Source organism: Lutra lutra, chromosome 9 (assembly GCF_902655055.1).
Source record: "Lutra lutra chromosome 9, mLutLut1.2, whole genome shotgun sequence".
Lineage (NCBI taxonomy): Eukaryota > Metazoa > Chordata > Mammalia > Carnivora > Mustelidae > Lutra > Lutra lutra.
In genome coordinates this window covers 75,458,610-75,482,871 of record NC_062286.1, presented here as the reverse complement: position 1 = coordinate 75,482,871, position 24,262 = coordinate 75,458,610, and the positions used below count along the sequence as shown (strand labels likewise).

At 42.5% G+C, this 24,262-nt stretch overlaps 1 protein-coding gene across 1 annotated transcript in view; it reads left to right on the top strand.

Annotated features, from left to right (window-relative positions):
• Positions 1 to 24,262, top strand: part of VWA3B (von Willebrand factor A domain containing 3B) — a 235,846-nt gene extending 211,584 nt beyond the window's left edge. The window contains 6 exon segments of the mRNA XM_047746614.1: positions 2,374 to 2,485; positions 9,405 to 9,529; positions 11,032 to 11,169; positions 13,300 to 13,400; positions 23,668 to 23,895; positions 23,897 to 24,262. Of these exon segments, the coding sequence (XP_047602570.1) occupies positions 2,374 to 2,485; positions 9,405 to 9,529; positions 11,032 to 11,169; positions 13,300 to 13,400; positions 23,668 to 23,895; positions 23,897 to 24,068 (876 nt within the window). The 3' untranslated portion in view covers positions 24,069 to 24,262.

Here is a 24,262-nt window from a genome sequence, read left to right as displayed (position 1 = left end):
GAGATTCCAGAATCATGGCCCGAGGCAGTTGCTTAACCAACTGAGCCACCTAAGTGCCCGCTCAGGAAAATTTTTTAAAAATGAAAAAAACCTAAGTTAAAATCTCCACAATTTCCATAATGTAGTGATTTGAAGAAAAAGACCTGATTTTCATACTGTAAAATTTATCTACTTCAATTCAGCAATTATTAGTAAAACTGACAGAGCTGTCAGCCACCACCAAAATCCTACAAATTCACTCTTTTTCCACATCATTTTGGCACTTTTAGTTTCACTCTCTTCGTTTCTACAAAAACCCACAAAACAAAAAACATGTTGAGATTTTGATATGAATTACATTGGAGCTATGGATCTGTTTGGGGGAAAGTGGCTATATTAACAATATTAAGTTTTCTAATCATGAACGTGTTATGTCACTTGTTCTTTCTTCAGTTTCTTATAGTAGTGTTTTATAGTTTTCAGCGTATAAGTCTTTCACAAATTTTGATAAATTTATTCCTAAATATTCTATTGTTTTTCATGCTGTCATAAATGAAATTCTTTTTTTAACTTTATTTTCAGATTGCTCATAGCTGGTCCATAGTTAGACAACTGATTTTATTTTCCTGTATTTGTCTTGTATCATGATATCCTACTGAACTTGCTAATTAATTCTAGTAGTTGTTGGGTGGATTCCCTAGTTTTCCACATAGAAGATCATATCATTCATAAATAAAGACAGCTTTATTTATTCTTTTCCAATCTGGATGCCTTTTCTTGCCTGTTTGCACTGGCTGGAACCTCAAGTACAAAGTATAGGGTACCTTTCCTTGCTTCTTAAGGCAGAGTACCTTTCCTTGCTTCTGATCTTAAGGGGAAGTCATTCAGTCTTTCACCATTAAGGATCATGTTTGATGTAGGCTTTTCATAGATGGTTTCACCAAGTTGAGGAAGTTCCCTTCTATTCCTAGCTTGTTGAGAGTCTTTAAAGGATGTTGGATTTTGTCAAGTGCTCTTTCTCCATGCATGAAAATAATATGGTAAATTATCCTTTGTTCTAGTAATATGGTGTATCACATTGATTTGTGGATGTTAAATCAGCTTTGCGTTCCTGGGATATTTGGTTGTTGTGTACAATCCTTCTGTATGTTGCTGATTTATTTGCAGACCTGTTTTTGCATCTATATTCATGAGGAATATAGGTCTGTACTTTCCTTTTCTTGTATCTTTGTCTGGTTTTGTATTGGGGTAATACTTGGCCTTTCCTTCTCTAATGTAAGTGCTCTTCCCAGTAATTTCTTATTTCCTAGGGTTCATCTTCCAGCATTGGTCCTCACATTTATTAGGAATTAAAAATAATGACTGTTCTGGATGATGTATTGGAAGCTTTGGGATTTTAGAGGGAGTGGAGGGTAGTGGAGATTGGGTCTTTCTATTTTGGTCAGCTCAACAATCACAGAAAATAAGATTTTAGAGTTAGACTCTACAGATCACAGTGATGCTACCAGTTTCTTCATGTAGTGGACACAATGTGACATTCACTTCAAGCCTTGAGTCATATGGTACCATTTGGAAATTACAGAGTGGTCCTTTCCTTTGCTTTTTCTGAAATTGCCTGGGGATAAAGTCTTTTCAGAGAGATTATAACTGAGCTGGGCTTTGGACAGATTATTTGAATAGGAAGGACCTTGCTCATTTTAAAAAATCATTCTCCTCTATGTTCTTCAGATTGTATCATTTCTGTTGATTTGCTCTCAAGTTTCTTTCTTCTGTCATGTCAGTTCTGCTATTAAGCCCTTCCAGATACTGTGTTTTTTACTTCTAAGATTTTCATTTTTTTTATATTTCTCTGCTGAAAATAACTACCTTGCTATTCATTTCAAGAGTATGCAACCACGTGGATCATGATTATAATTGCTGATTTAAAATCTTTTTCTGATTATTCCAACACCTGGGTCACCTCAGTATTGTCACCTATTGATCTCCTTTTAACTTGAGAATTAGTCATATTTGCTTGCTTTTTAAAAATATGTTGTATTTTGGATTGTGTACTGGATATATTGAATATTATGTTTTAAGACCCTGGATCCTATTTAAATTCTCTGGAAAAGGGTCACCTTTTTTGTGTTTTAACAAAATTTAATTGAGTCTAGACCTCAAGTTCTTCTCACTTTTTATGGTCATTGGTGCCCATATAACAGTTCATATGTCAGTTTTAATAGCCTATTCCTAATAATATAGAAAGTATTCAGAGTGATTACCAAAGTATATGGATGATCTGTAATTTTTAAAAGTGAGATTCTCAGTAGAGAATTCCAAGTTACTCTGTATCTGTGATTTTTACTGTCTGTGCTGGTTTTTTAAAATCAATTATTAATGTTTTATATTTTTTAGCAACAGAAACCTCAAGGAAATCCAACAAAGAAAACTAAATCAAAAAAATTGGATCCCCTCAAAGGCCAGAAAGTTATCGCAAGATGTGATGAAAATGGCTTTTACTTTCCAGGTAGATACTTTTTTTTGTAAGATTCCTTTGTTAAATAATATGATATCAGGGACCCAAGGTTCTCAAACTGTGCTTTCCCCAGAACACTGATATTTCATGAGCTGTATTAAGGCATTCCACTTCTAAAATGAAATGATGATGGGGTTTCTACCTATGTTTCTAAGGGGTAATAGCCAGAAAATAAATTTAATCTTTCATTTGTTCAGTAAAATAATTTTACTATACATCTGCTATTTTCTATGAATGTAATATTCCTAAAGTGCTGGTCTAGTGTAGACCAGCACATGAAAATTCTTGTCTTTGTGGAACTTACATTCTAGTGAGGGAGATAGAGAAGCAAGCAAATACATACAATATGTAGTGTGTCAGATACAGTGTTGTAGAGAAAAATCAAGCTACAAAGGGAACTGAGAGTGTCAAGGTAAAGGCTGCAATTTTAAATACGGTGGCCAATGAAGAACTGCTTGGGAAGGTGATGTGTGAATAAGGAGGAGGAGCAAGCCATGAAATTATCTGGGGGAAGAGAGTTCCTTGTTATTGTATTTTTTAAAAGATTCATTTATTTTGAGAGAGAGGGAGAGAATGTGAGTATGAACGGGGAAGGGGGAGAGACAGGGGGCTGCGCAAGAGGGAGAGAGAGACGGGAGAGTCAAGCGGACTCCCCCCTGATCACAGAGCCTGATATGGGACTTGATACGGGGCTTAGTCCCAGGACCCCGAGATCATGACCTGAGCCGAAATCAAGAGTTGGATGCTTAACCTGCTGAGCCACCCAGGTACCCCTTGGGGAGGAGTTCTAAGCAGAAGGAACAGCAGTACAGAGTCCTGAGGCTGGAGTCCATATGGCATGTTGGTGAAAGAGGCCAGCGTGGCCAGATCCAAGAGCTTTTCCCAAAAGTTTTTGGGATATGTGATCCTGAAGGAACCAGCCAGGAGAAGTTCAAGTGAGAGCTTTGTGGACAGTGAAAATAATATGTATCTAGAGGTGGAGACAAACATTTTCTATCTGGAGAAATAAAACAGATTATGGCTGGAACCTAGAATGCAAAGAAACAGTAGAAAATAATAAAGGTCTTCAGGGAGGGAAGTATGGGGCCATTCATAAAAGGTCATGTTAAGAAGTTTGGACTTGGACCACCTGGGTGGCTTAGTTGGTTAAGCGACTGACTTTGGCTCAGGTCATGATCCTGGAGTCCTGGGATTGAGTCCCGCATTGGGCTCTCAGCAACATGGAGAGTCTGCTTCTCCGTCTGACCCTCTCCCCTCTCATGCTTTCTCTCACTCTCTCTCTCTCAAATCAATAAATAAAATCTTTAAGAAAAAAGAGAAGTTTAGACTTTATTGAGGAGCCACATGGAAAGCAGAGAAAAACATAATCATCCTTGAAGTCCACAGAAACTCCCCCACCATGTTGTGTGAAGAGTGGATACAGAGTAGGTTGGAATGTTCCCCAGGTCCCTGTCTCAGGCCATATGGTAGATAGTGGTACGTGCAGGAGATGTTGGTATGCACAGGAAGATAATGATGTGTCTGGGGTGTGGGGGATTGTAGATACACTGCGTATGTGTTGATATCTCAGAAATCTCTCCAGGCAGGTTTCCTCTTGAGACTCTAGACCCCTATTTCTAATCGCTTCCAGTTGCTGAAGTTGTCAGAAAAGCAATTAGAGATAAGGTCTAGAGTCTCAGGAGGAAATCTGTCTGGAGAGAGAGATTTTTGAGACATCAACACATAAGTGTCATTGATATGGGAAGGGCCTATAGGGAAGAGAGAGCCTTGAGGAAGATCCATGGGGCAGAAAGCTGATACTGTAGAAACATAGCCAGTCTTGGGTAGGCATTATCTGTCAAACATCAGTTAAAATAATCTTTTTTTTTTATTAATTAAATTTCATTGAATCTTTTTTTTTAAAGATTTTATTTATTTATTTGACACAGAGAGAGAGAGAGATCACAAGTAGGTAGAGCAGCAGGCAAAGACAGAGGAGAAGCAGGCTCCCTGCTGAGCAGAGAGCCCGACACGGGGCTCGATCCCAGGACCCTGAGATCATGACCTGAGCCGAAGGCAGAGGCTTTAACCCATTGAGCCACCCAGGTGCCCCTCATTGAATCTTTTTAAGTGGGAAAAAATACTTCAGCAGGAGTTTGGGTTCCAAGCAGGTATATGTGGAGAACTGACAGCTAGGACATTTTCTTTTGAAATTCAGTAGATGTGCTTTGGAGCTGACTGGATGAGAGTAATTAAATATGGATGGGAGCATTCTAGATGAGCTCATAGACCAAGGCACAAAAACTCTTCTTTGCAAGAGCAGGGCCCAGAAACCTCCTCTTTCTCTGGGACCCAGATTTGCTGGGTAGTGATTATGGGGAGGGGAGCGCCTCTGCTTGATTTTTTTGAATTGGAGCCCCAGAGAGGGGTCTGAGGCTAATTTGGCAGTTGAATGGAAATGCAGGAAAGGATTGGCTTCCAGCTGGCTGCATTAGAGTTTGGGATTAGTTCACTGGCCAGGGTCCTGGAGAAAAGTAGAAAGGCTCAAACTTTTCCTCCACACACCATTCTCATGTGATAAGAAATGCCAAAACCTACTGCCTCCAGTCTGGGGAAGTTGAGGAAGCAGGTAACACCATGGCCACATGCAATTCCTGAGATCATGTCAGCAATCATTATTGCCCTGTTCTGTTTTGTTTTGTTTTTCTTTAAATATGCAATTAGAGGCAGAGAGTGCACGCCACCAACAGTTGGGATCTGGCGGTTTGAGAATTTTTAGTTTGTGGCTGTGATTAAACTCAAATAAGTCTGTGTGAAGGAAATACACATTTGAATTTAGTCATATGATCAGTAATTTGGATTAGTGGCTAGTTAGCAAATACTGACTCAGACAAATTAAATGATCATGCTGTGTTCCTGGATGCACTTTGATTTTGTTTCCCTCTTCTCCCCTAAAGTCAGTGCATCTTTAATTGGGAATTTCAACCCAACTCACACAGAGGTTTTTTTTTTTATAAAAAAAAAAATTTCAAACTTATAGAAAAGTTGCAAAAATAATAGAACTTTTGTATACTTTTTAACCCAACTTTGTCAATGATTAACTTTTGTCATGTGTATTTTACCCCATTTATCATTTTATTTTATTATTCTTCTCTCTACTCACCTCCACACATACACATTTTCTGAACTATTTGAGATTAGGTAACATCATCATGCCCCTTTACTCCTTAATGCGTCAGTCTATATGTCCTAAGAACACAAGGCTATTGTCTTAACATAATCATAATAAAGTAATAAAATCCAGGAAATTTAGCACTATTATACTACTTTTTATTTGTATATTTCAGTTTTGTTAATTGTCTCGATTAAGGCTTTATATTTTTTGTCTCTAGAATAGGTCGAGTCTGGAACCATGTTAACATTGAGTTAACACATCTCCTTAGTCTTCTTTAACCTAGAATTATTTTCTAGCCTTTCCTATCATTTCTTATGACACAGATATTATTTAAGAACAAGATCAATTACTTTATAGAATGTTCCTCGGTTACCTTAAGCTCAGAGTGTGCATTCCTGGCCACTTTCCTACCTAAGTGATGGCATGTCATGTCCCTCTCAGGGCCTCCCATCCAGAGGCACATGATGTCCCTCAGCCTCTTTAGTGACACTGCTAGAGATCGCCTGGTCACTGTGCATTACTGTTTCCTCCCTTGTAAAAAAAGAAAGCCAAACAGAGACTCGGAGAACCTCATGATATTCATCAGTGACACCTTTTTTGATAACTTTTTCTTGGGGCCTGCTAAATATTTCTAATGAAAAATATCTGGCTTTGAAATGTAGTATCTCAGTAGTAGGTGGCTTTGAAGGACTTGGATAAGAGTGTTTCTCGCTTCAGGCCAGGTCCACACTGGAGCAGAGCTAGCCCGGTTGTTGCTGTCATTGTTGGTGGTCAGGGCAGGGATTTCTGTATGACTGACTCTCTTCCAGAGTCAGTGTGGAATATCTAATTAAGGAGTGACTGAGTTGTTCAGAATGGAAGTGACAGGCCTAGTCTGGCTCATCAGGATGCTGAAAGGCACGGAGGAAGACACATTTCAAAACATTATTTTAAGTCATTATTTGCAGGAATTGGCTCCTCCTTCCTCTTCTTCAGTGAAAAGAAGCATTTGCATCAGGAAATCCATGTTGATGAAGAGTCTGAGTTACAAAATTTCTGCACTATGCCACAGAAACAGGTTACAATGGAAGAAAAAGGCAGGCAGGTGGCAGAGGCAGGGGAGGAGGAACTGAATACCTTTCCAGGTGTCATGTTTTAGGGTCAGAAAATCCCAAGTTTTTATTTACTTGAAGTCTGCCTTTTTCCTCTACCAGCCCTGTGACTGAATCCACAAAGTTCTCTGAGCCTCAGTTTCTTTAACCTCCTGAATGAAATGAAAACAATTAGAACCCCCATAAGCTTGTGGTGTAGATTAAATATGGTAATGGTAATGTACAGTATTTTCTAAATTAGAAACTGTGAATTGCATCTGAAGAGTTGTTCTCTCATCCCATGAGACAGCTTCTCTTGAGAGATAGAAACAACTTCTGTCCTCTTCTGGGGGTCAAAGGAGGGGTTTGCAATTCAAAAACTTCAACAGCAGTTTAAAAACCTTAACAGAAATTCAGAAAGGCAAAAATTAGCCCAGGGGACTAGAAACGAAACCTCTGAGGCTGAAGGAAGGAGAGAATATGATGAGTAGATGTCCAAGATGACTGTCAGTGGAGTGGGGCAGGTGGAGGGGCTGCTTTCGGTGGAGCAAAGCTAAAGCCTTTTTCAGGAGATGGAATTTAAGTGAGGCTGTGCATATCAGAAAGTTAGACTGGAGGTAAAAGAGAAATTCCTGTCTGGAGTGAAGACTGAGAACTATTCCCACGTCTTTCACAAAATGAATGGACCTACCTGCTTGGAGTATTTCTGCAGTCTTCGACCACTGAGAATGGGCCTCATTTTGGCAGAGGGGCTCAACAGGGGTCCATTCCCTATTCTCCAGCCTGAATACAGAAGAGCCCTCTGGCTAAGGTGGGGGCCCAATCTATACCCAAGGAAAGTTACTGGGATCGACAGGCCTCCACTGGGAAAAAGCTCAGGCCCCTGAATTTGTTCCCAGAGACATTTCAGAGCCAGGAGACACAGTCTCACCTCTCTGGGGGTGAGGACAAAGAGAAACTGCAACATAAGGGAAAACAGAATTAGATGCTGGTCCCGAATCAGGACTTAGAAACTCCCTAATTAGATGGAGAAGGAGCAAATGCAGAGGCTGAGCCATAATTCAACAGGCCGACTCGTGGTCCTCAGCCAGCCAGCAAGGCTGTCCACACAGCGAGGCTGGTTCTAACATCAGCCTGGGAAACACTGTACTAATTTCTGCAGGTGAACAAAGGCTCATTTCTGCAGAGCTTGTATGAAGAAGAAAACAATGGAAGGACCTAAAAAGAGGTGTTGTAACATACCAAAAAGTCTAAATCTAATCATGTGGGGCAGGGGTGGGCAGGGTTTTTCTGTGAAAGACACATAGTAAATGGTTTAGACCATCCAGTCTCTGTCACCACTACTCCACTTAGGCAAACGACAGAAACCCTGCCTAGTAGGTTTATGAGTAGACTCTGTTAAGTCCCAGAGGCTGAGAATTTGAAGAGGATCATACCGACCAGTGTGGCCATCATGGCAGCCCAGGCCCTTCATTGTGAATCCTGGGAGGGGGTGTGGGGCTCGCCAGTGTATGGGATGTGAGCATTCTCCTCAGTTAGAGGAGTGGTTCTTCATTGCTTTCATAATAGGAAGTCTTTCTAAAAAGCAGTGTTTGTTTTTCTAATTAAAAGGATAAAGTCAGTTTATGGCAGGAAATGTGTGAATAATGTATAAAGAACATTTCAAAAACCAAACTGAACATTTTAATCCAATGAGAAAACACACACCAGTGGAACTGGTTTTTGTTTGTTGGGTGTATGTGTGTGTTTAAAAAAAAAAAATTGTCATTTCTTTGGCCATTTGAAACAAGAGACATGAACTCAAGATGAAAAACACCAGCCATTTCTTTGCCACATCAAAGGCCATAGGACTTGGCCAAGGTAAGCATGTGGGCTGGGGCAGCAGTGCCAGGCCCTGGTGTCGTGGGAGCCCCGAGGGGACACATACATTTTTCTCTTGGAGTAGGAGTCTCACTGCAGCTTTACTTGCCTGGGGAAGTGTCCCTGTTAAAATTTCCCTTAATATCCCTTTATGATGGGAAAATACATCTCAACTAGGATAAGTGACAAAACATGTACACCTTAAAACAGGCGTTTGCTTTTTTTTTCTATTATAATCATCCCTTTGAGTATAGCTAAAAGACAAGGAAACTTTTTGCATCTTTTTCCTTTGTTCCTTTTTTGGTAGTGCATTTTAGGGAAGCCAGAAGAAGTGTTCAGCCTAGTTAGCTTTTCATTTATCTGATATTAGATAAAAAGTTGATGATGGGAGTTCCTATTTTCTTTTACTTTCACAATTTAACAGTCTGATTTTCTATATGTAAGGAGTATAGAAGGAAATATGCCTAATGTAAGTAAATAAGGAAATTAGATGGTATGAAGTACCCAGGAAGAAGATATTTGTTTCTAGGAATGATGTTCTTGCCGGGATGGCTGCTGCTGATTATGGACAGACAAGCTTCTGCACATTCTCTGGACTTCCAAGCTGAGCGGTGTCTAGACCAGGGCTGTGCACTTCACCACTTTGAGTCGGTCAACCCCACCCAGTATGCAACGTACAGCATCCACTGTTACCTCCTGGAGACATCAAAGGGGCATGCTGATTTAAACAGGCAAAGTGTTATAAATTAGCCAACAAGATGGCATAAGCCTAGGAGAGTAGGCATTATTTGTCTTCATATTATATTTTAAATTTGATTCCTTTCAGGGGTTGTGAAGAAGTGTGTGAGCCCCACCCATGCACTGGTGGATTTCAGGTACGGAGACACCAAGGTTGTGCCCACCTCGTTCATCACACCAATCGGGGGCGCCATGCCCTGCCCACTGCTCCAGGTACCTGCTACAGCCATCTTTTCTGGGGGCCCTTTCCACCATCCCCACGGTTGCAGATAACAGGATGGCGAGGCCACTGGTGGGCCTTTGTTGAACACCTAGTTGGGGTCCTCCAGGGAGCTTGTGTTTGTTCAGGAAAAGCAGTGACCCCTGTTTGTATGACCCCTTGCCCGGCAACTTTTTTGCTCCACCTTGATCTGCTAACACCTTGTTAAGGGGGCGCCTGACTGCATAGACTTCCTTGTATTAGCCCCTGTGGCCCTTGTCGCTTTACAGACAGTGATGTTCAGGGAAGAGAGCTTCTGTAACTGCTAACACCCTGGAAACTTAAACTGTGCAAGATTATATTAAAACCCATGTAAATGACAAGGGCAGAGATGGAGCTTTCCTTCATGCTATAGTTAGTTATTGCCAGACCTTGATGCCACAATGCAGTTACACCTGAACATGCATTCCATGGGTGAGCTGGCCTGCTGTGTTCTCATCTGCATATAAATCCATAGACGCTGGGCCGCATGGGGGCCCATCCTTCCCAGCCTGCAGGCCAAAGGGGAGACAGAAAGCCTCCTAGAGGGGTGCCTGGGTGGCTCAGTTGGTGAAGCATCTGCCTTCAGCTGAGGTCATGATCTCAGGGTCCTGGGATTGAGCCCCACATCGGGCCCCGCAGGAAGTCTCCTTTCCCTCTCCCACTCCCCCTGCTCATGTTCTCTCTCTCTCTCTCTCTCTGTCTCTGTCAAATAAATAAATAAATAAATATCTAAAGAAAGAAAGAAAGGGGAAAAAAAAAACCAAAACCGAAAGTGAGCCTCCCAGAGGTCCAGCATTGGCGTTTCTTAGCGGGAGCCAGGAGGAAGAGCACCCAATGAACACTCAGAGAATTCCACGAGGTTGCCCGTCAGCACCTCCCTGGCCAGACCCAGAGCCCCCATCGGTCCACTTTTCCCCTAACTGTTGGTCTTGTCCATCTGACATGTGCCCAGCAATCTCTGTATGCCCCTTCATGAGATTTTCTTCCTGCTAGAAGTTGTCTCTTTGTAACTTTTGCCTGTGGATTTCAAGTGTGTGCTTTGGAACAACATTAAGCAAACCTGCTGCTTTCCGTTGTCTGGGTGACAGCCCTTCAGATCTATGAGGACACTCTTCCTCTCTCTCTTCCTGGTCTTTATGTGAAACAGGTTCATTCAACCAGTTTTTGTAGGCTATGGTTTCCAGACCTCTTGCCAGCCTGCTGGCTACCCCCCACCCCGGGATCCTTGTCAAGTGAAGAATTCCTGGGAAAACTGGGGCTCCCCTAAACCGATTGCAGAGTTCCAGGTGTGGCCCAGTGAACCTGGGGAATTTTCAAACTATCGACTCTTTCCTAGCCGAGAAAAAATGTGCATTTGAAATATAGGATTAGTTCTTGCTAATTACCTTGGAGTGTTTTTAAACAGGCTCATGTTGACTTTGCTTATAAGATCTATAAGCAAAATATTTTCTATGATGTATGTTCTCTTCTACAGGTTGGAGATTATGTCTTTGCCAAAATTGTGATACCCAACGGATTTGACTTCTATGTCCCTGCCATTGTCATAGCACTTCCAAATCAGGATGTGGCCGATAATAAATTCTACACAGTTTTGAAGTGCAACAACCGGAGAGTAAGTAGACATTCCTTGAGGAAAGGGCTTTCTCACTAGGTGGAAAGTGGTTTCCCGCCCTTCTGGGCAGTGCCTCGCTCTTTGCTAACACCGTCAGAGGTCCTGAAGGGATGACCTGCCTTGCCGCACCTGTTCCCACTCCCTGTGGTTTGGATTCTGCCCACTCTGCAACACAAAATCTACGCTCACTGAGGCTGCCATGGCCTCCTAACTCCTTCATTGAATGGCCTTTTTGGCTGTCCTCCCACGTTTGACCACTGGGGAGGCTCACTCCAGTTCTTCACTATCCTCTCCAGCTTCTCACAGCCCCTTGCTCTCTCCTGTCCTTGCCTGCTGCTTCTCAGCCTGCTCTGTTCCCCTCCCTGGCCTCCCTATGAATTTCCCTAAATGCTTTAGAAAGCCTCTTTATCAGTTTATAGATCCGCTGATGTCACTTGTCTGCCTGATGTCCCCTCCCCGCCGCAACACACACACGTGCATGTGCCTGCACTTCTCATTACCCTCAAGGAAAAGCCCAGCTTGAACCCGGCATGGCCCCAGCTCCCTGGAAGGCTCACTGCTTCCTGAATACAGTGGGCTTCTCTAAGCCCCTAGTCTTTCCGTCTTCCTGGACCACCCTCCCAACTTCTTTCCACAGAAACTCCTGTCACACGAAAGACTCTGCCCACTGTCATGTCTTGCTGAGGCCCTAAGGGTTCCTCTGCACACTCTACTTTCCCCTTCCCACACTGGCTTCCTCACCAATGCCCAGTTCCCTAAAGGCAGGAACTGTGGCCTATTCACCTTTGTAGCCCCAGCACAGACCTGTGCTTAAAAGCAAAAAAAAAAAAGCAAAATTGCTTTTTAAATTATTTAATTGAATGACCTTTCTAATGGAAATGACATTGTCTATTTAATATGCCTAGAAAATAGACTAGCAAGCAAAGAGCAAGAAGTAAAATACTAGTGGCTAATTTTCTTAAGCACTTATTCTGTGCCACAGGCACTAATCTCAGGACTTTATATGTAAAGAACAATTGAATGCTCAAAACACTGTGAGCAGGTACTGTTATTATTCCTATTTTCAGATAAAGAAACTGAAGCAGAAGGGTTAAGTCTCACACAGCGTAAGTGGGACAGTGGGCATTTGAACCCAGCCAGTCTGGCTCCATGGCCTACACTCCAAATCTCTGTGTCCTCTGTATACTCTGTACCTCTGTATACTGCCTAGTATATGGAGTAAAAATGTCCAGTCAGTTCTTGACTACAGCATGAAGTATATCCGTCAGGAGAGGGTCATGGTAAATGAATTTTAGAATTAAAGGAAAAGAATAAAGACCATCAGAGCCAGTGGTCCAAGAAGTAGTTTCCAATCTTACAGAATAAGGAGAAATGGGTACCTTCTCATCAACCCAGGGGGTAAAAAACCAAAACAAAACCTTAAGAGAAGCTATTTGGATGACAGTAAAAAGCAGTCTAGAGGGCAGTGGGTGGGAAGATTTTCTGACATAAGGCACCAGTCTGGGATATCTACTAGGCAAAAGAGGAGAAAGCAAAACAAGGGGCATTTGAAGAGATGTCCCTAGGCACACCCCAGGGTGTGGGGAGAGATGAAGCAGTTGTCCTAGGATCCCTAAGAAAGAGTCTTAAAGCCCAGGAGGGACCTGGAATTTACCCACAGGGCAGTTAGGCCCTGGAGACGAGAGCTGGGTGGTCAGTGGGGAGACACTGAAGACAGTTCTAGCAGAGATTCACAGCGCTGAAGGTGACATATTTGGCAAGGGGTGGGTGGCTAAAGTTTCTAAGTCTAGGAAAGAGATGGTCAAGGCTGAAGTAAAGGTAGATAGGAGGGTGGTTCTGTGGAGGGATATGTAGGTGTGCGTGTGCATGTGCCTGGGCACCTGCATCTTATGTGGCTAGCCTTGCATGTGATCCAGGATATGGAGAAATGACCAGGAGGACTCATCGATGACTTTTACTCAGTGTATAATTATCCAACCAGACTCTGCCATTTGACTGTCGTCTAAAGTGTTATCCTGAATAAGATAATGGCTAGCAGCTATTATAGTGGATTGAACTGAAATAAAGTTAACATCTAAATTGTGGGCATTTCTGATTTAATTTGCATGAACCCTTTTGGTATTATTACAGGAATTTTGCCCTCGGAGTGCACTTATTAAGATCAGCCAAAACAAGTATGCTCTCTCTTGCTCTCATATAAAATCACCCCCAATTCAGGAGGATTCAAAAGTGTAAGTAGACCCAAGTTTTCATACTCCCTGAACTTTATATCTTTGCACCGTTAATCTGTTTCTGAGTTGGGATTCATGAAAAATACTTGGGGAGAAAAGCAGAAGTGGAGGGCCTCCTGCTTAAAAGGTAGTTCTATGTTTATTATTCCTTCCACATCACACCACTTACTTGCTGGTTATTTGTCTGTCTGGTTCGAATCTCAAATGCAACATTGTTTTACTGACTCTTCAGAAAAACATTCAGTCCTGTCATGAACTTGAAGGAATTAGTCCCCTTTTATTAGTAAGGGTTCAGGAACTTCTAATAAAGTCTTGCCAAAAAGCAAAAGTTAGATTAAGTTGTGGTTGGGACCAATCAACCGTCTGCTTCTTCCCTTGCTGGGGAATGAGAATGAGGTGTTGGCCCTGGCTTGCCTGTGCCCAGGTGAGCATGAATGGGTGCATGGGTGGCAGTTTCTATGGGCTACAGTGGGTTGAATACATTTCCATCTGAGGAAGTAAGATTGTTAAAAGCTGGAAAGGTAGATTAAAGTAAAGTCAGTAAGAAGAAGCTGAGGCGTAGGAAGCAGGCAAAAACTGAAGTCCATGGGGCTGATGAGGGGCATCACAGCTAGAGTCAGAGCTATGACCTTGGGAGTGAAGGTTGATTTTCAGCAAGGGTTAGGAAAAGGTTTCCTAGAAATACTTTCCAACTTCACTTGGAGTTTGTAGGTTGTCTTGAGTGCCAGCCTTCATTCACCTGATGGCATCACCTTGCACTTCATAAACAGAAACCATCAGACATTTTCTCCTCCACTTCTTTTCCCTGACTATAGTCTTGTGGAAACCTCCTTACCCCTGATGTCAAGGTACCTTCTCTCATCCAAGGCTGACCTGCTCACCAAGCTCCAGAACCTGTCCCCACTACCCAGTTCTTGCTCCTCTCTCCTATCTCCCTGGCTCCTCTCCTGATTTCTTTGCCCAGCAAAAACCCAAATTTACCCCCACACACATGCACACACACCCCCAGTCCTAAATCCATAGAGCTCCCTTGGTTCAGCAGTGTGATCTGGCATCCTCCCTCCCTTCACAGCCACGCTGTTTGTGGGCAGTCCCATAGACTGTTGTCTTTCCTTTCTTGCCTTCTCTTCCCTCCCTGAGGAGCCTTGGGTATTGACTTCCCACCTTACCCCTGTGTGAAGCTGTTCCCACAGGGGCCACTAGCGACCTCTCACACGCTCACACTATCTGAGGTCTGTTTGACTATCTCAGCCACCCTTCCTCGTTCTCTTGAGACCTGTCATGGCTCCTCCTCCCTCTGGATTTCCTCCCTGCCTGATTTCAACCATATCCCTTACTTCTATGAATCCATTTACACTAAGGACCTCATACCTCCCTCTCTACTCCAGGCCACTCCTGTACTCTGGCATCAGAATTGTAGCATCTCAGAGTGGGACCTAGGATGAACTTTGCTAATAAAAGCTCCCCCACTGGTTTGTAATGTGCAGACTTGGCTGGTCTATGGTGGAAAGAGCCTTGGAAGCTAAGCCCTGATTTCCTATCCCAGCCCACCCTCACTTAGTTTGTACCCTTGGGCAGGTAGCTTATCATCTAGGAGCTTGTTTGCTGGCAGTGAGACTAGGGTGGTGTAAGGATTGGAGATGGTCATTGTGTGTTTGGGGGAAAGCAGATGCTCAGTTCATGGTGGGAATCCTGTTATTTTCTGCCATCCACCTGAGTGTACAAAATCTCAAATTTAGCACACCTAATACTAAAATTATAGCTCCCCACAGACCTACTCCCATCTCCGCCCTCCCTGACTCAGTTCTCTCTGCCCCTCACAAGTCACAGAGTTGTCCATGCAGAAATTTGGTCATCTTTGGTTTTTTCTTGCCTTTTACCCACCACACCCCATGGGTCTCCCAAGTTATAGTGATCCTAACGTGCAAATATTTCTCAGCTCTGCTGGACCTTGCTCCCTTAGGTCAGGTATCTCCTGCCAACAGTCCCAGCCCTCTTCCAGACAGAGGGGCTGAGCAGAGGAATCTTTCTCACATGCAAATCTGCTCCAACCCCTTCCCTACTTAAATAAACCCTTCGGTCGCCCTCCCTTGCCCCCTCTTATTCTAGTTTAGCCTCTTGTGGGTCTGACCCAGGCCTTCCCTGCTAGCCATCCCCCAACCAACCTCTCATAAGCCCTCTGCACACTAACCATACTAAACTACTTGTAGCTTTTCCTCATGCCGTGCTTTTTCAGGGCTCTGTGCTGTATTTATCTCCCTGGAATGTTATCCTTTGCCCTTGGCCACCAGGGAACACTAACATTGAGCTCAACCATCACCATTGCTATGTCATGTTCCAAGATCCCAGCTATTCTGTGCGCTGAGGTGATCTCACTGCCTCCTGTAGAGGTTTTCATTACAGAAATTTTCCCTTGTGTAGGGCCATGTACTTTTTTAGTTTCTCACTGCCGTTAGGCCCATGTCCTTGAAAGCAGGTGCCAGGTTCTGTCCACTTCTAAATCATTGTCAAGTCCCAGCTCGTAGGATGTGCCCAATGACTATTTGAAGAATGAGCCAGTGAACACATAAATACTTGTGGAGGCCCAGCATTGTTCCTTAAGAGGTGCATGGTTTCACAGAGAATCTTTCCTTAGGTTTATGATCGAAAATATACAATCCCATCTTTCATTCTCTTCTAGATGTGTATAATGTTCATTTAAAATTATAGCACATTTTTCGTTAATCTCAAAAGCCTACTCAAAATAATATCCAAATTACAGTACATTTTAAAGGAATGTGAATAGATGAAAGTCTAGGTATTGGCCATTTTCACTAAATCCAACATGATCAATCCTATTTTAGAATTAAAATTCAATTCTTTCTGTGTTTTGAAAAGCCTGTAATTATTTTCTATCTTAGTCCTGCCCTGGACTTATTTAAATCTCTTAGCTGCTAATTATCTACCCTAGCTTCTCGGGCATTACACGGCGGAAGTGTGCCTTGACTCTCCAGTCTCCCCATGGTAACTTCCACTGTTGTTTTGCTCTAGCTACCTCTCTGCTAGCCAGGACTGCCTTTAATTCTCTTAAGCAGAGGTCACATCCAACCTGCTAAGTTCAGAATTTCATCTGTCTCTGTTTCTATAATCAGAGCTGGCAAGTGTGAGTGCACAGACTGAAGGTGCAAGTCTTATTTTGTATCTCCACTGCGATTTCCTTCTGGTAGGTGCTTCTCATCAGTAGGGCTTCCTCACTAGGTTTCTGAAGGTACCACCTCCCTTTGGTTTGTCTTTAGTAAGCCTTCACATCATTATACCAAATGAGACAATTTTAAAAAATCCCGGTGCTTTCTTCAGGGGCTACTTAAATGTGCTATAGCTTGCAACTCCAACAGAACAGCATTTGACTTAATTTAACTTTAAAATATTGAATCCACTATAACCATCCACTTGGGGTTGGTCAGACGGGTACGTGGCCTCACGGATGAACTGGGATGCCAGACATTCAGCTCTCCATCTTCTGCACCTCCACTTTTTCTTCTTCCTTGAAGACTTCAGTGGTGCGTGGCAGGCTATATCCTCCAGGCCCCTCTTCTGGTTCCTAACTGAGGGCAACACATGGTTAAAGACAGGAAGGGAAGTATTTAGAGGGTAAATGGTTCAAAAAGTGATTGAATATGGCCAAAGCTGATGCCTAGTTTTATTTTCAGCTTAAAATTTGACACCTAAGTGATTCTTGAGGACTTTTGTCCTCCATCATCTAATATGTTACCCATATTGCTAAATTCCAAATAACTAGTTTTAAAGGAGAGAATTTTAGGATCACAGTATTTACAATGTGAAATCAAGGGAGGCTCTCACTGGTTTGATTTTCTCGTTCCTCTGCCACGTGATGAGTGCATTTCCTGGCAGCACAGCTGAGGGAGGTGGCCTTCTGAGAATGTGTCTGATGGAGGGACAAGATTACTCATGCCTTACCTACCTTCAGTGATGTCCCTGAGCTTTTTTGTATACTTCATAGCATAGAGACATCTGTTCTGAGTGAAAATATTCCCCAACGTGACTATAACTTTCTCTGTTTAGAGAATACGCATGTAATTTCTCCTAATTCCAAAGTGCAAGCAGACCAGGAGGAATTTCCGCCCCACTTGGCATCCTCCCTCTTTGCCTGGCAGAGAACTCCCAGCAGAGTTGTTCCCTGACTCCTCCCCTGGAATTCTTCCCCTCAGAAGGCTGTGGCTGTTGCAGGGTTTGATGCTCTGGCTTCCGGTTTTCTCCAGTGAAGGGAAGTGCTCTACCAGGCATTACTCCGTTACGCACTGAGAGGTTGGTTGAGTCCAGGCTGGGGACTAGGTACTCCTCAGACAGGGCGCTTCTAACAGGCCACAGCTCAATCCCTGAACTTGGCGCCATGTAACTGGCTGGATATTCCACTGCCCCCACCCCGCCCCAGCCATCGCTGGGATCCATCCTCCACTCTTGACAGAACAAGGTTTGGGCACATTACTTCTGAGTCTCCTCCTTAAGAAGAGTCCCTTTGAGGGAGTTGGAGTTCTTTAAAAAATTAGCAACATTCTAAGTGTGAGCAGGAAAGCCAGATAGAACTAATCCTTTTCTCTGCTCCAAAAAAATCATGGGGCATCTGAAGGAGATTGCTGGGCACTGAGATCCTGAAGGCAGGGAGTGTTCTCTTGATGTGTGCTTGCAACTGTGTGGCCTTGGGAACATGGCTGTGTATGAGTCTCTAGGAGGGGAGACCATGTGTTTTATCCAATTCCTGAATATTAGCCTCTCATTATTTCTCTCTGAACAGTTGAATCATTTTCCAGCAAGCCACTTGGATTTAGGAATATGTCCCAAAGGAAGTCATAATTCCGTGTTGCTTAACATTCCTCACTGTCCTCCATGTAGTGTGGTCTCACATCGTCTTCCCGACAGTAGGAATATTAAGTGGTTGATTGAAACCTCAAGATCCCACGCTGGCTCTGACATTACATGAGATGAATCACTTCCTAGAATCTAGCCCAGTCACCACTGACTATTTTTCCCTTAGAAGGAGCTGTGCGTCTGAAATTGTTAAGCCTGGGTATGTCATTAGCTCTCTCGTCCCTTTTTGGTCAGATTAGGAGCCCCATTTCCTAGGCTGGAGCAAAGCCCTGAAAAATAAGCAGATCAGCAGCAAACCCTGCCTGTGAGTGTCCCATAGTTTCTGGAGGGACAAATGCCATTGCCTATTTTCAGGAAAACGTGTTTTGGAGCCCCAGTATGGGAATAAGAGAGCGTTGAGAGTCATAGAGATTTGTTAGCCCTGAGGGTCTGTGGTAACAATTCAGATGGCAATAGCCTTTTGTATCAGTCTCTCCATTTTCTGCTCCTTCCATTGTTAAAACTCAGGGGCCTTGTGGTCTTTCTCAAACAGCAGGTCTTTCTGTCCTAAGACCAGCTTTCTGACAGACATTTAGGACAGAAAAGAGCTGAGGCCTCAGAGAACCAGCGAGAACAGAGTAAGCTGATAAGCTGATACTAATCAGGCAAATGAGGTGGGTTTTGACCCAAGGAAAGTGTGGAGTCGGTGCTCAGCACTTTCTTCCCCAGAGTGGAGCCAGCTGCGTCTGAAGAACCAGTGAAGGCACAGTGCCTGGCTTCCCTCATCCTACCCCTACTCTCTGACATTCACATATGTCATTTTGACCTGTTTATCCCACTATTTAAACCTGTAGCCTAAAATTATTAATAGGACACTGAACTTTTCTTGGTTTTGGCATAAGACAAAAGAAAACCATTTCTTAGGGCCTGTCCAAGTGTCCTGATGGGCAACGTCCAATGGCTAGAGTCAGGAACATGGCCACCTTCCCCTTTCCTCAGAGTGGGTTTGGGCCAAGCTGAATGAGGGTGCATGGTGGGGGGGCATTGCATATGACCTCTCACATCAGATTCACACTAACCCTCTTCCCCCTCCTGTAAGGGGACATTTCCTTGTGGAATATCTTGAACTTGGTTGACATCAGTCATTCTGGAGAGTAAAATGGGGTAGCTGAACAGCATCTGCTTACTTGATGTAAAGGCTTTTCCTTGATCAAAATCCTAGTCCGCTTTTTATCCTGATCATGACAGCATGCCTATTTTTATTCTTATGCCAAAAGTATGCACAGTGTTTTTTCTGCTATGTTGATTATTTTTCCTCAAAATAAAAATTTTTGTTTCCCCTTATCATTTAAGACAGTTAAAAAATTTTTTTAAACGTGGAGTAAGTGACAATCCTACTGGAATTCTTTTCCCTGAGGTAACTATTAACAGTTTGATGGAAAGGTTTCTAGCTATCTTTATGTGTTCACAACCTTAATAACAATAGGAAAGTGTAACACACATAGTTTGTGACTTATTCCCCGCTTAACAATATATTACTTGCATTTTGGCATGACCAGGACATCTCTTATTTCATTATTGCCTACTTAGAATATAATTATCCAGGTGGTACATGATTTATGCAACTAGAGCCCTACTAAAGGCTAGACACATGTTGCTTCTTAAGCTTTCCCGCACTTCTTCCTGGGTTCTTTCCATAGTCATCTTCCTGGATCCTTCAGGTAGGCAGGTCAACCTCTCTTCAGCCTTGATCTTGGGTGCCTTACTCTCTACTTTCCATTCTTCCTTCCTGTTGCTCTTCTTTCTGAGGTTATAGGTGGTAGACTGGACCAGTCCTGATACATGGGAAATAAAGAACATCTCTGAAAAGGAAATAGAACATATCAACTTAGTCTGCTCAGGAGGGAGGAACAATGTGAGGGACAGTTGATGGTGATGTGGTAGGTAGGTTTTTATATTATTTCTTGTTTTTATTTTTTAAAGATTTATTTATTTATTTGAGTGAGAGTGTGTGTATGCAAGGGGAGGGGCAAAGGAAGAGGGAGAGAGAGAATCTCAAGCAGACTCCCCACTGAGCATGGAGCTGGAATCAGGTCTTAATCTGATGACCCTGAGATCATGACCCAAGCCAAAGTGAAGAGTTGGATGCTTAATCAGCTGAGTCACCCAGGTGCCCTAGTAGGTAAGATTTTAGGTTTTCCGGAGTGGAGTTGGTTACAACCTTGCTGTGTGATTTTAAGATGAGTCTCTGAGAACCCAACCTCACAAACTTACACACCCACACAGGTGCTGGCCTCCTATTTCAAGATAATTTTGTTTATGGCCTCCTGGGATGCTTTTTCCAATGTTACTGCTGTTGCTTGGGCCATTTTTTAATTGTATTTTATTTTTTTATCATAAAACTTATCATTTTAACCATTTTTAAGTATACAGTTCAGTGGCATTAAGTATATTTACATTGTTGTGCAACCATCACGTGAACCGCCCCCAAATTTTGTCATCATCTCAAACTGAAACTCTATACCCATTGAACATGAACTCCTCATTCCCTCTGCACCCCTTACTCTGGAAACCACCATTTTACTTTCTGTCTCTCTGATTTTGACTAGTCTTTATATATCATTTAAGTGGAATCATACAGTATCTGTCCTTTGTGACTCGGAATCATACAGTATCTGTCCTTTGTGACTCACACCTTTCACTTAGCATGATGTCTTCAAGGTATATCCATATTCTAATGTGTGCCAGCATTTCCTCCCTTTTTAAGGCTGAATAATATTTTATTGTATGTAAGTACCCTAGTTTATTTTTCCATTCACCTATTGATAGACAGTCGTGTTACTTCCATCTTTTGGCTGTTATGAGTAAAAACACAGTGAACATGAGTGTCCATATCTGTTTGAATCCCTACTTTCCTTCTTGTGGATACATACACAGAAGTGGAGTTGCTGGATTGTACGGTAATCCAATTTTTAATATTTTGGGGAATTGCCATGCTGTTCTACACAGGAGCTTTACCATTTCATATTTCTACCAATAGTCCACAAGGGTTCCAGTTTCTCAGTGTCCTTGCTAACATCTGTTATTTTTTGGTTTTGCTTTTTCTTTTCTTGATAATAGCTATCCTCATGAAGGCCATTTTTTTAATCCCTCAATTACCTCTTGAGTCTTTGGGCCAGTCCTTGAAAAGTGTCACATATGGTGAATCTTGATCCTTTGAAGAGGGATTGGATTGATGGAATTTTCTTTTTAGAAACAACTAAAAATCTTCTCCCATTCTTAATTTTTTCTTTGTAATTTCTAAAAGGATTTGAAGCAGCAATGGTCAAAAGTTATTCAGAGTGAAGCCTGGGTAATCAAGGTTTAGATACTGATTATGGGAACAAAATTAGGTTTAACACCAGGCAACTGGTGTTTTTAACTCATCCTGAAGGCCCTGAAAAAGGCAGGTTCCCAAAACGGTGTGCCATGAGGGCATGGCTGGAATGAAGTCATGATTCCCAAGATCCCTTCTTTGAAAAAAACTGTTCTGGATAAATAAACTGATCAATACATTTTCTTTTTTTTAATACCCTTTGACCAACATCTTCCCATTTCCCCCACCCTCTCCCTGTAGCCCCTGGTGGCCACCATTTTATTCTCTGTTTCTATGACACACATAAGTGAGATCACACAGTATTTGTCTTTCTCTGACCTATTTCACTTAATATAATACCCTCAAGGTCTGTCCTTGTCACAAATGGAAGGGTTTCCTTCCTTTTTTATAGCTAAATAATAATCCATTGTTTGTGAATTATATATGTATAATGCCCAACCAATGGAGCCACCCAGGCACTCCATCCATTTTTAAATTTCTGAGGAGTTTCTGTACTGTTTTACATAGTGAATGTACCAGTTTACACTCCCATTAACAGTGTGCAAGAGCTCACTTTTCTCCACATCCTCAGCAATACTTGTAATTTGTTATCTTTTTGGCAACAGCCATGCTAACAGGTGTGAGGTGATACCTCTTTGTGATTTTGATTTGCATTACCCTTTTGATTAGTGATATTGAGCATGTTTTCATGTACCTTTTGACCATCTGTATGTCTTTTTTTTAAATTTTTCAGGTCCTTTTCTATTACTTAATCGGATTACTTGGGTTGTTTTTTCTTTCAGTAATTAGTAAGAGTTTATTCTGCAGGATTATTGATATTAAGTTGTATAAGTTCCATATATACCTTGGCCATTAATCCATTATCTCGTACATAGTTTGCAAATATTTTCTCTCATTTCTTAGGTTGCCTCTTTGTTTTGTTGTTTGTTTCTTGTGCTAGGCAGAGGATTTTTAGTCTGATATAGCCCCATTCGTTTTTGCTTTTGTTGCTTGTACTTTTGGTGTTTTCTAAAAAAATCATTGCCAAAACAAGTGTACAGGAGTTTTTCCCCTATGTTATCCTCTAGGAGTATTATGGTTTCAGTTCTTTTTTTAATTTTTATTTTTAAAGATTTTTATTTATTTATTTGACAGAGAGAGAGATAGAGATCACAAGTAGGCAGAGAGACAGGCAAGCAGAGAGAGGGGAAGCAAGCTCCCAACTGAGCAGAGAGCCCAATGCAAGACTTGATCCCAGGACCCTGAGATCATGACCCGAGCTGAAGGCAGAGGCTTAACCCACTGAGCCACCCAGGCGTCTCATGGTTTCAGTTCTTACTAAGTCCATTTCATGTCAATTTTTGTGAGTGTTGTAAGATAGGAGCATGTGGATTTCCATTTTTTTCCAGTTTATTGAAAAGATTGTCATTTCCCCATTGTGTATTCTTGACACCCTTGTCAAATATTAGTTGATTATGTACATATATTTTCTAAATTTTCTAAATGGTTAAATTGGGTCTGTGACTTCCTAGTCATATCTAATGTCAATTAAATTAAAAATCCTGTCATTTTTTAATTTGGGGGACTTTTTTCTATGGTACACTGTACAGTAATTAGGGAAAACTAAGTGTAGAAGGGCGTCTCTACTGTAAAAGCTCCAGTTCAGTATGTCAGGAATGAACTGGACTATGATGTGACCAAGCTTATCATACTGGGGTGGACACATGTCAATTCTGAGGCATGTCAAGGGACTTCTTGGTCAGGAATTGTTGCTTCACTCACTGACTCGGTCAGGACAGGGTTCAAATGACATTAGGTTCTCCATACCACATGAGGCTCCCAGACATCAAAGATCTGTGGAAATGAACTGCATGGAATAAAGCCCAGCCCAGACTATCAGGGCCCATTGGACTTCTGCAACTCCATTCCATAGGAAGAAGGCCACAGGACAAAGAGCTGAGAAACACCACAGGGCTGGCTTGAACATCTTTATAGACACAGCAGCCAACAAGACCAAGGTAACACTGCTCTCTCTCTCTCTCTCTCTCTCTCTCTCTCTCTCTGTAGGGAGAATGTGAAAACGAAGAACTCTACTTTCTTAATATGTCCACTCAAAGAAATTGACACTGGGGATTTACGAGAGCTAAGACAGGAGAATCCTAGAAGGAAGAAAAAGAAACCCGCCAAAAGGCTGCCTCTCCAGGAGATGGTGTCCTCGGATTCAGATGACTCTTCTCATGGCATCAGGTCCCAAGAGTCCAACCCCAAGAAATACCCCAAGCCCAAGGTGGGAGGGGGACAACATCGCCTATCTCCGGAACACCCTGAAACCTCTCTCAAGAATAGTGCCCTTGAGATCACTCCCCAGTTTCCAGGCCAGTTTAGTTCCCAGTACAGCAAAAACTCTAACACCCTTAAATAATGCTGACCTCCACCTCCTCAGAGAAGGTTCTTGGCCCGGGGTCTAGGAGTCAGCCAGCTATGTCATCCTGCCATACTTCCACCTCAAGCAGTCCTGCCCTTCCCTCCTAGAACCACCCATAGCAGCAAAGGGTTGAGGACCATTGCTGAGAAACCTTAAAGCAGTCTAGTGGCAACTATGTTTAAGAGAGCCAGCATTCTTCCAGGGCTTCCCAGACCTCAGCCACTCATCATGGTGGAA